Source organism: Physeter macrocephalus, chromosome 10 (genome assembly GCF_002837175.3).
Source record: "Physeter macrocephalus isolate SW-GA chromosome 10, ASM283717v5, whole genome shotgun sequence".
NCBI lineage: Eukaryota > Metazoa > Chordata > Mammalia > Artiodactyla > Physeteridae > Physeter > Physeter macrocephalus.
The window spans coordinates 19957436-19969361 of record NC_041223.1 but is presented as its reverse complement, the minus strand read 5'-3'; the positions used below and the strand labels follow the sequence as shown (position 1 = coordinate 19969361).

Here is an 11926-nt window from a genome sequence, read left to right as displayed (position 1 = left end):
TCTCCCTTCTCCATTTATATCACCTCATTTATTCACTTAATTTTTTATTGCATACGTAGGACAGTAATGATCATCCTAAGAGGCCAATCAGAACCTGAGGCCAGAGAAATGAGGTGATTCACGGAGGTGCAGTCAGATGGGTACGGGGCTGGGAATGAAACTCCCCTTTCCTGACTCTCAAATGTGGGCTGATTTTTCTTCTGAGCAGCCAGAGGTTGAAGTGTGATTCTCACAATGAGTCCTACTTCTTTGTGATATTTGTCAAGATAGATTTGTCTGAATGTAGAGAATTATTAAGGTCTATTCAAATACAAATGTAATACTGAGTAGAATAAATAAAACAAAAACCTCGTTAGACAATACTTATGAAATCTGTGTAACTTGAAACAGTGATGCCTTTAATATAAATGCTTAAATTTCCGAGCCTCTGAATCCAATGACAATTGCATTAATACTAATACTCAAATCCAGAGAGTTCCGATGTTCCACTAACCCATGCGGGAAGTCCGGACCCTTTCCGTGTTCCCGTCCTGAAAGTTATTTCTGGGAATTTCCAGTGTTCCATTTAAGTATGTGTCCATGAGCTAGTCTATCATTAGTCACTTATTAGGGGTAGTCAGCCACCACTGCTCAGTGTCAGTCCCTGTCAGTTCTCCCACTGCAAGGATAAATGCTCTGGTGGCAGGGCGGGGGGTGGGGAGTGGCCCCTTCCTCTATGCTGAGCTCGATTGGGACTCTTTCACTCACCAGTTGTATGATCTTGGGCGATTTCTTAACTTTCCTGGTCGCCATCTCTTCATCTATAAAATAAAAGGGAAGAGATCATTACCTATGTCCCTTACAGTTTAAAAATCCTAGTTTTGGGGCTTCCCTGGTGGCTCAGTTGTTGAGAGTCCGCCTGCCGATGCAGGGGACGAGGGTTCGTGCCCCGGTCCGGGAAGATCCCACGTGCCGCGGAGCGGCTGGGCCCGTGAGCCGTGGCCGCTGAGCCTGCGCGTCCAGAGCCTGTGCTCCGCAACGGGAGAGGCCACAACAGTGAGAGGCCCCCGTACTGCAAAAAAAAAAAAAAATCCTAGTTTTATCTTGGATTAAACTGGGTGGGGTGGATAAAATTAGCATATATAAAGAAAGCAGCTCCCACTCAGCTGGTGCATAGTAAATCCTCAAAATAAAATTAACCCACTTTCTCTTTTCCCTCCTTACTCTTTCTTCTTTCTTCCTTTCTACCTTCTTTCCTTCCCTCCTTCTTTTCTTCAGGTGTGAACTGGAAGATAAGCACTGGAGGATGATGGGAAGGGTGGGTGGGCAGGTGAGCATTAGATATCTAGTAGACTGCAATAGACCATAGACTACTCACTTGATTGGAATTTTAGAATATGCTACTTTGATCCTAACGGAAAACTGTACAAAATAAGTTTAAAAAAATTCTTAACCATCTAACAAAAGGAATATTCTCTTTAGCAAGTCACCAATGTAATTACTTTTGTAGCTTTAACTTTTAAGAGTCAAATCCAGATGTATTCTCTAAAATGTACCCCTGATTTGACACATCAAATATCCAACATGAACATATCAGCATAAAATATTAATGTACAACTGGTAATTAGTGTTTTTTATTCCCCATTGAGTGGCCTTTCTAACCAAAGATCAAACACTATGACTGCAGTATGCTCTCTTTCTCACCAAACCCCTCATTCATCAGCTCAGAGAGAGCGCAGTTAAATCCCATTCCTGTTCCAATTCTTATCAGTTATGCTCTTTCTTTTAAAGTGGGATCTAAGTCCACTTAGAAGACTGAATAATATTTTTATCCCAAAGAAATACTCCTGCCTAATTTGAGAAATTGAGCAAAAATCATAGGCAATGAGTTCAGTTTTGTGTAGAAATCTGTCATTTGGGTTTGATTGAAGCAGGTGATGGGCTTTGTTTTCAATGCACTACAGTCAATACAGTCAGGACTGGAGGAAGCACATGAATATGAGGCAGATAGGGAGGTTTTCACATTCAGGGAGCAATTTTAAAAGGCAATGTCAATGTTATGTATAACAAAGTACAAGCAGCCTCTGAGAAAAGCAGTGCATAAAATAGAGACGAAGAGATTGAAAAAGAGACACAACCTGTTTTCCTTCTGCACTGGATTAAGCTCCACTTATATGTACCTTTACAGTAAAGTTGAATGATTGAACAATAACTAGAAAATCCAGTGCCATATGTTGTGTGAGGTGTCACAGGAAAGAGTCTGTTAATTGTCTGAAGAGAAAAGGTCTCCTGAGGAGAGAAGAGGTAACTTTCTGGAGGAAAGAAGGGAGAGATAAATAAGGTCTCTGAAATAGAGAACACGGAAAAGATGGTGAGTGCAAGTAAAAAATAAATTGGTTTCTTTTATTCCCAACAAAATATTTGAGTTTGGGCGATGGTGAGCCCTAGCTACAAGTCAGCACATCATGTCCTTGAGGAGCTGGGGCAGGCATTTCAGAGGGGCCCTTGAAGGGGGAGAAACTTCAAGGGCAACCAGAAGCTCAACCATAGCAAAACTATGTGAAGACCCTCTCTCACCTTAAAGCTGGGCTGTGGGTGTATAAATGAACTAGGGCTTAACAGTCCATCTATCACAGTACTCAAAAGCATAGGCTCAGGAGCCAGAGTGCCTGGGTTCAAATCCCAGGTCTGCTACTTACCAGCTGCGAGACCTTGGGCAAGTTCCTTAATTTCTCATTTCCTCTTAGAAGAGTGCTTAGCACTGGTGTGTGCTGAGGACATATTAACTATTATTTAAACACCAATGAGCAAACTTATGTTATTTTATTATTTCATACATATTTATTTTACCAATATAATATAGCCATGCTGAAGAGTTCTTGTCTTGTATTTTGAATATTTCCAGCAATGACCAACAGGAGAAAGGAAAATATGGCAAGCTGTCTATGGTACTTGAAACTACCCAAGGGAATGTATGAGACTGTGTGTGGTTGGATGAGGACAGGGACTGGGGGGCAAACCCCTGTCTGACATATATGACATTCCTCTTTGCTTCAAGTAGGAAATTAACTGAAGAGATATTGTACACAAAATTGTATACTTAAGTATATTTTTCCAAGGAGAAGATCCTTTCATCAACTCTCAAAAGATTAGATATTTCTAGCTTACTCATCCATAAACATTTTTATAGAGAATTTTTTATCACACACCTACCTTTAGCAACTAATTAAAATTTATGTTGCTCATAACTGAAAATATAGCTTGGTATTCAACTCAGCTATGACCCCACAGATGTCTGTTGGAGTTTTCATTGAGGTCGGAATGACAATCCAGCCAGAACTCAGAAGTCTGTGCATGGAAAGACCATCTTGCTTTCTCTCCCCAACAAGTATGACACAGTGGTGACCCACTGCCCTAAAACCCAGGGCAAGAAATTTCTAGGCCCCTCAATTTATCACCATCAACAACTTGTTAATTTTTTTTTTTAGTTCAATACAGAGAGGACTCCTGCTTTTGCTTCAAATGCGAATCAAGTAGGTAAATGCAAGTAGTATGATAAATTGTGTTATGCTATAGGTGACTTTTTTTTTTTTTTTTCGGTACGCGGGCCTCTCACTGCTGTGGCCTCTCCCGTTGCGGAGCCCAGGCTCCGGACGCGCAGGCTCAGCGGCCATGGCTCACGGGCCCAGCCGCTCCGTGGCATGTGGGATCCTCCCGGACCGGGGCACGAACCCGTGCCCCCTGCATCGGTAGGCGGACTCTCAACCACTGCGCCACCAGGGAAGCCCTATAGTTGACTTTTCATACTAAAATTTCTCTCCGGGTATTAAACTATCATATTCTTTTACTTACATTTTCAGTCACTGTCTTTTTACATCTGTTTTTGGTTTGTTTTTAATTATGTAAGAAAATGCATTTTATGAAAACAGTTCAACCACAGAGACATTACAATGTAAGAATGAATAGTCTGATTTGACTTCTTGTCCACATACCTGAATCTCACTCCCCTCTCCCTAGGTAACCAGGGTTAACAGTGGATTGTGAATTCCCCCAGATCACTTTCAATGCAATATGTAAGAGATATATATGTATAAATTTATATGTACATATATACATACATTAATTTTGTTTTTAAACAGTTCTCTAAATTACATAATTATATACTGAATATCAGCAATTTATTTTTTCCACTTCCTAATATGTACTGGATATCTTTCCATGTTTATATATATAGAACTATGTGACTATGCCCCAGGACACAAGTGCTACAGTTCAACTAGTCCATGACCGATGGATGTGTAGGTTGATTTTGCATCTTTGAGCAAATGGGAGTTATTTCTCTAGAAAAGACATTTGTGACTTGTCTTTTAATTATTGTGACTTTTGTCATTTTAAAGTTTGTAATTTTTACATAGGAAAATACGACAACATTCTCCTTTATGATTTCTGAATTTAGAGCCATTCTCAGGAAACCCTTTAAGATTCTAAATTATAAATGAATACTCTATTTTCTCAGCATAATTTTATATTTCTGTTTTTATGTATAATTGCTTGATATGTTTCAAAACAATTTTGTGAGGATGTGAGGTAGGGTAAAACTTATTTTTTTCAAATTGTCATCTAATTGTCCCATGACTTCTTATTAAATAGTCCATGACTTCCCCACTAATTTCCTCACAAGATAACATCTGACATTGCCTTTGTCACGTGTTAAATTTCCCTAATTATCTGGATCTGATCTCACGCTCTACTTGTCTGTGCTATCAAGCTGTCTATTCCTGAACAATTACTTATATAGTTTTACACTAGATATTTTTAACATGATTGAAGAAATACCAGTTTTCGATCTTTTAAAAAATATTCCTGGCTATTGTATTTTCATCTTCAATTGAACTTTAAGCATTCGAAGCCCCATAAATTGCTCTTTTAGGATTTTATATGGGATTGCATTAAATTTATAGATTAATTTGGGAAGAACTAACATCTTTTACATGTTAAATGTTCTCTTCCAAGAACATGCTCTCCCCCTGCATTTATTTAGGTTGGGTTATATATCCCTCAGAAAGTGTTATGTTGTTTTTTTCAGTGGTCTTTCAGATCTTTTGTTAGGTTTAATTCTCACTGTTTTTTGGTTTCATTTGCTATTGTGATTAGGATTTTTTCCATGATGTGTTCTAATTGGTTACTGACCTTTGTAGAAAAGCTATTATGTACTATTTTGTATACAAGCACCTTATTAATTTTAATAGTTTTTTCTGATTGATTCTCTTGGATTTTCTAGGTAGATTACATTGTGTACAAATGATAGTTTTATCCTTCCCTAATTAGTACATACATATGCGTGTGTGTGTCCTCTTTAAATTCAGTCTTTATAAAATTTTGAATAGTTATGTTGAGAATAGATTCTATATATTCCTCGTGATTGCATAATAGCCATTCACAAATAAATAAGACATAATATTCCAAAGCTTCAAATTTCCTGTCACCTGTTTTATTCAGGGGACATTTGCATTTCTATAGCTGCAAAAATAACCACGAAATATAATACTGTGCATAATAAGCAATACTTCAAATCTCTTCCATAGCTGCCCATTGTAAGTTCTTTGTAAAAGCCACCAAGGCTAAAATATCATGTCTTTAATAAATTTTTATTGACTTATCAACTGAAATTATTATAATAAAGTAATTCTGAACAAACTTGTTATATTTTATTCCATATTATCATATTTATACAGTATTTATAGAAACAAAGATATAGATATAGAAATTAAAATCATAATAGCAAAGTAACTACTATGAAACCATATTCAACTTAAGAGCTTCCATGTTTCTGAGATTTATACAAATGAATTCATGATGTGTGTCATCCTGAACATTTTGCCATTCTCAGTGTTATGTCATGTATTGTTGTAGTTCATTCATGTGTACTGCTGTTTAATATTCCATTGTGTGAATATTCAACAATTCATTTTCACTTTTAAGACACTGTGTTGTTTCTAGCTTTTTGCAATGTTAATAATGTTATAGATATAGCTGCACATATATTTTGGTGCATATGTGCAAGAGTTTCTCTAGGACAGTGCTTAGAAATAAAATTTGTAGGGTATAGGGATTATGAATGTACAAATTTCCACAATACTTAGTATAGTTTTATTGGAGATACACTTTACACAGAAAATGAAATTCTCTTTTATTCCTAGTTTACTAATAGCCTTTCATGAATAGTTGTTAAACTGTATTAAATGGTTTTTCTACAGTGAGTTAGCTATTGTCAAAATAATGCTGCATATCAAACCACCCCAAAACTCAGTGACTTAAAACAATACTTATACTCATTCATGTATCTGTGGGTGGGCTGTGGTCAAGCTGATCTAGATAAGGCCTAGGTATACTTGACTCCAAGCTACAGGTAGAGTCTGGTCTGCTCCCTGAACTACCAGGCTAACTGGTGAAGCTTCTTTGGGGACAAAGTATTGTCACTTAGCATGACAGAAACATAAGAGCCAAGTTTGATGTCAAAGTTATACTGACCTCATAGACAGAACATGCAATCATAATGTGAAAATTTAAGGTAAAATTTAAGGTAATATTCACCTGCAACACTGTTGGGAACTAGAATTTTCTTTGTTGGAATATTTTATCTATTTACTCTATTTATTTATTGGTAATAGGACAATTTAGGCATTCTTCTTGAGTCAGTTCTGATGAATTCTATTACAGTTGGAATTTATCCATTTCATAAATTTTCAAAAATTTCAGCCTCCAGTTGCTCACAGTATTCACTTACTGTGTTTTAAGTGTCTGTATTTGTAGCTATATGTCCTTTTTTTCTTTTTTTTTCTAATACTGAGCATGGGCCAGAGAAAATTTGCATTTTCTTGTACTGAAAGTTAAAAGTATTTGTGTTCTGGGACAAATCTCACCCCTTAAATTTACGTGTACTATTGAAGAATCTCAGTATCAGCTTTCCTGCCTTGTAACTTTCAAAGATTTTGTCTCCCAATAGATGGTAGCACTAATATAATCATTTCCCCTCAGAGCAACCTTGGCTGTCTGTGACTGCTTCTTGTTCATTCTTTATATCCATTTGGTAGTGGTCAGGAATGCCCTCAATGATTTCCTTAACTTCTTACTTTGAGGCCAGAAATAAATTAAAAGACTTATTTTATCCAGATAGGAGCTATTTTTTCATTTGTTTGTTGGTTTTTTAAGCTGGAGAATCTTTAGAAAATTTATTCTGTCATACTGCCAAGAAGAGAAGGTCCAAAATGATTTACTTCTGAATATCACACTAATTCAAGGATAAAGCAGATTGCTGTTCCAGGAAGAGCATACCAGATAGCTAACTTTGATAGGCTTGCCAAATGCTAGGTTCTGCCCATCAGGGATATTCAATCAGTAACCTGATTGTTACAGTTCACTGTAATTAACAACCCTAGTAATGGATCCTCCAGCCACAGTCAAGCCTTCAGATGATTGCAGCCAAAACCAAGATCTGAGGACAATCTCATGAGAAACCCCAAGCCGAAAGTGCTCAGCCACACTACTCCGGAATTCATGACACACAGAACTATGAGATAATAATTGCTTGCTGCTGTTTTAAGCTGCTGAGTTTGGGGATAATTTATTATACAGCAATTATAACTGATACACAATATCTCTGTTAAAAAACTAAGATCCGTTATTTGTTCTGACAGAAAATATATGTATATGATCTCTAAATTAAAATCAGTCTGATGCTTTAGTTTCTTCATGAATAATATAATCAGATGATAAGCAACATATTTGGAATAATAAATAATAAGACCAAACTATGGGCATTCACTAAGACAATCAAACAAATGCACAGTAGCAAATCTCATGCCTAACTCTCCCTGTGAAGAGAGGCACTATATGAAACCGACAGACATGTTTCTCATCTTCTTTTTCTCTGGGGAATTATGAGCATCCAACTAACAGAATTCCTGTGTTATATGTGTTCACATTTACATTTTCTCTTGGAAAACAGAGCAATACAGAATTTGCAAATAATAATTTCAGATTCACTGTGACTTCAAGTAGCACTATTAGCTGAGGTAATAATTAGAAATAATATCCTTTGTTAACAGAATATTATTCAGCAATTTTTCCAGCTTTAACTTTGAGGCTTAAAAGAAATAATGTTGGAAAAATATAGTAGTTTGCAATGAGGTTAAATAGGTCTTCTACAAATCGAATATAATGATCACTGTTAATGCTTGGAATATACGACAATTTTTGAAAACGGAGCTGTCTTTCTTTGCTTGATCTACTTTTCATTACAGTGTGCAGGAGACAATAAAGGCTGTTAAAGGGTACTATGTTTGATTCTGGTCCACAGTACCAATGAAGAGAGCCTCTTCTTATCTTTTTTAAAAAAATTTTATTTAAATAAAGTAATTGTTCCTAGTGTAAAATGAAAAAATTACTTCATATATCTTTTATTGGGCAAAATGAGAAACTCTGGCCTATTAGTAATCATATTGCATGAAAACCTCACATGAACTTGGAGGAAAGGTTTTGCGTAGATAAACAGCGACATTCAGCTATTGAATGCAAAAATGTCCTCAAGCCAGATGACAAGCAAATACAAGAAGAACCCATTTTGCTCTGTGAATCTCTTTCTTTTAGATCAGCTTTAATATCTAAAGTCAGCTTTCTTGTCTCCATTTGTCATCCATACTCTGTTTCATTGCATTGATTATTTATGTCTTAAATTATAGCTCTTCTTTCTTCTTTTTTCTATGACTTAAAGAATAGCTTCAAGGGCAAGTGTAAAAAGTAATGTCTGAATGGGCTACTTGGCAATGCATGGACTGCTCTATAAGAAATAAAACTGTGGGTGTCGTCTTGACACATGCTTTAGGATCTATTATTTTGTTAGCTAACATAATCGTCATCAGTTTATTTGCTATATGTTGTAGTACTGGCACAATAGTAAATGTCAATTAGAAGAGCAAATGGAAAAACAAAAGCTCATCAGATTTCTTTCTTTCCTTTTTTTTTTAAATCAAAGTATTGTCACTTAGCATGAAACAATTCCTTTTATTTAAACTTGCCTTCTAAAGTCGAAAGTAGCTTCTAAGATAACCCAGTTAAACCTGCTCTCTGGTGTTTGAACACTTGCTGTACCATGTAAGCCAAATGTCTAGCTATCCATGTTGGAACTCTTCCAGTGTCAGTCTCAACAAATCTGTCTTTAGTCGGCTATAACTGGAAGAATGTTTCTACATCTTTCTTGAACAAAGAAATTTAATTTGGTTTGCTTCCCCCTTAAAACAAGGATGGAAAATTAAGTGAGATTTTTTTAGTCTCTTATTTTTGAGGTTGGAATTTAAGTAGGCAAGAGAATCATCAATCTGCCATTTCCCTGAAGACTTGAAATACAACCAGTGGTATTATTTCATTCATTCTCTTACCCAAAAGTCATGACAAAAAGGACCTCACGCTATTAAGGAAGTGAATCATCCAGGCATAATATTTGTTGCTATGTTTCAGGGTGACTTTGGATCAGAACGCCAGAGAAAAGTAAGCAATTCTGTATTAGCTGAGAACAAGTTGTAATGGTAAACAAGGGTGCCTGAGCACATAATGGTTTTGAAAATGCTAGCTTCTTAATAATCTCTTTGCTTTGAGCATAATTTATCTTTCATGCCATTCTAACACCACGATCAAACCCCTCAACTCTACTTTGTTTTCAAGCTATCAGTCACATCTAGTGATGACCTCCGCTCATTAGAAGCTTGCCTCGTGGAAACGATCTTAACGGCAACAACAGTTCTACTTGGGTTTCTAAGTCTGTCTGAGATGGATAAGGAGCATTAAGAAATTACAGTAACAGACATATCTTTCTTTTTTAATTTTTATTTTAATTTTATTTTTTAACATCTTTATTGGAGTATAATTGCTTTACAATGGTGTGTTAGTTTCTACTTTATAACAAAGTGAATCAGTTATACATATACATATGTCCCCATATCTCTTCCCTCTTGCATCTCCCTCCCTCCCACCCTCCCTATCCCATCGCTCTACATGGTCACAAAACACCGAGCTGATCTCCCTGTGCTATGCAGCTTCTTCCCACTAGCTACCTATTTTACATTTGGTAGTGTATATATGTCCATGCCGCTATCTCACTTTGGCCCAGCTTACCCTTTGTTGCAATGGTAAATGGGAGTGTTTCCTTAATTTCTCTTTTCGATTTTTCATCGTTAGTGTTATAAGAATGCAATAGATTTCTGTGTCTTAATTTTGTATCCTACTACTTTACCAAATTCATTGACTAGCTCTGGTAGTTTTCTGGTAGCATCTTCAGGATTCTCTATGTATAGTATCATGTCATCTGCAAACAGTGATAGTTTTACTACTTCTGTTCTGATTTGGATTCCTTTTATTTCTTTTTCTTCTCTGACTGCTGTGGCTAAAACTTCCAAAACTATGTTGAATAATAGTGGTGAGAGTGGCCATTGAATTTTGTTGACAGATTTTACTGCATCTATTGAGATGATCATATGTTTTTTCTTATTCAATTTGTTAATATGGTTTATCACATTGATTGATTTGCATATATTGAAGAATCCTTTCATTCCTGGGATAAACCCCAGTTGATCATGGTGTATGATCCTTATAATGTGCTGTTGGAGTCTGTTTGCTAGTATTTTGTTGAGGGTTTTTGCATCTATGTTCATCAGTGATAGTGTTCTGTAGTTTTCTTTTTTTGTGACATCTTTGTCTGGTTTTGGTATCAGGGTGACAGTGGCCTCATAGAATGAGTTTGGGAGTGTTCCTCCCTTTGCTATATTTTGGAAGAGTTTGAAAAGGATAAGTGTTAACTCTTCTCTAAATGTTCGATAGAATTCGCCTGTGAAGCCATTTGGTCCTGGGCTTTTGTTTGTTGGAAGATTTTTAATCCCAGTCTCAATTTCAGTGCTTGTGATTAGTCTGTTTATATTTTCTATTTCTTCCTGGTTCAGTCTCAGAACGTTATACTTCTCTAAGAATTTGTCCACTTCTTCCAGGTTGTCCATTTTATTGGCACATAGTTGCTTGTAGTAATCTCTAATGATCCTTTGTATATCTGCATGTCAGTTGTTACTTCTCCTTTTTCATTTCTAATTCTATTTGAGTCTTCTCCCTTTTTTTCTTTATGAGTCTGGATAATGGTTTACCAATTTCGTTTATCTTCTCAAAGAACCAGCTTTTAGTTATATTGATCTTTGCTATTGTTTCCTTCATTTCTTTTTCATTTATTTCTGATCTGATCTTTATGATTTCTTTCCTTCTGCTAACTTTGGGGTCTTTTTGTTCTTTTACTTATGTATTTTCATTTTTGTTGATGTGTCCATTGGTGAAAGTGGGGTGTTAAAGTCCCCTGCTATGATTGTGTTACTGTCAATTTTCCCATTTATGGCTGTTAGCATTTGGCTTATATATTGAGGTGCTCCTATGTTGGCTGCATAAATATTTACAATTGTTATATCTTCTTTGTGGATTGATCTCTTGATCCTTATCTAGTGTCCTTCTTTGTCTCTTTTAATAGTCTTGATTTTAAAGTCTGTTTTATCTGATATGAGAATTACTACTCCAGCTTTCTTTTGATTTCCATTTTCGTGGAATATCTTTTTCCATCCCCTCACTTTCAGTCTGTATGTATCCCTAGGTGTAAAGTGAGTCTCTTGCAGACAGCATATATACGGGTCTTGTTTTTGTATCCATTCAACCAGTCTGTGTCTTTTGGTGGGAGCATTTAATCCATTTACATTTAAGGTAATTATTGATATGTATGTTCCTATTACCATTTTCTTAATTGTTTTCGGTTTGTTATTGTAGGTCTTTTCCTTCTCTTGTGTTTCCTGCCTAGAGAAGTTCCTTTAGCATTTGTTGTAAAGCTGGTTTGGTGGTGCTGAATTCTCTTAACTTTTGCTTGTCT

General features: G+C 36.1%; 1 protein-coding gene across 1 annotated transcript in view; it reads right to left on the bottom strand.

The window, feature by feature from the left end:
• Positions 1 to 621: 621 nt before the first annotated feature.
• Positions 622 to 11926, bottom strand: part of EPM2A (EPM2A glucan phosphatase, laforin) — a 269849-nt gene continuing 258544 nt past the window's right edge. Inside the window, exon 4 of the mRNA XM_055087451.1 lies at positions 622 to 800. Coding sequence (XP_054943426.1) covers positions 637 to 800 — 164 coding nt within the window. The 3' untranslated portion in view covers positions 622 to 636. The remainder of the gene's footprint in view (positions 801 to 11926) is intronic.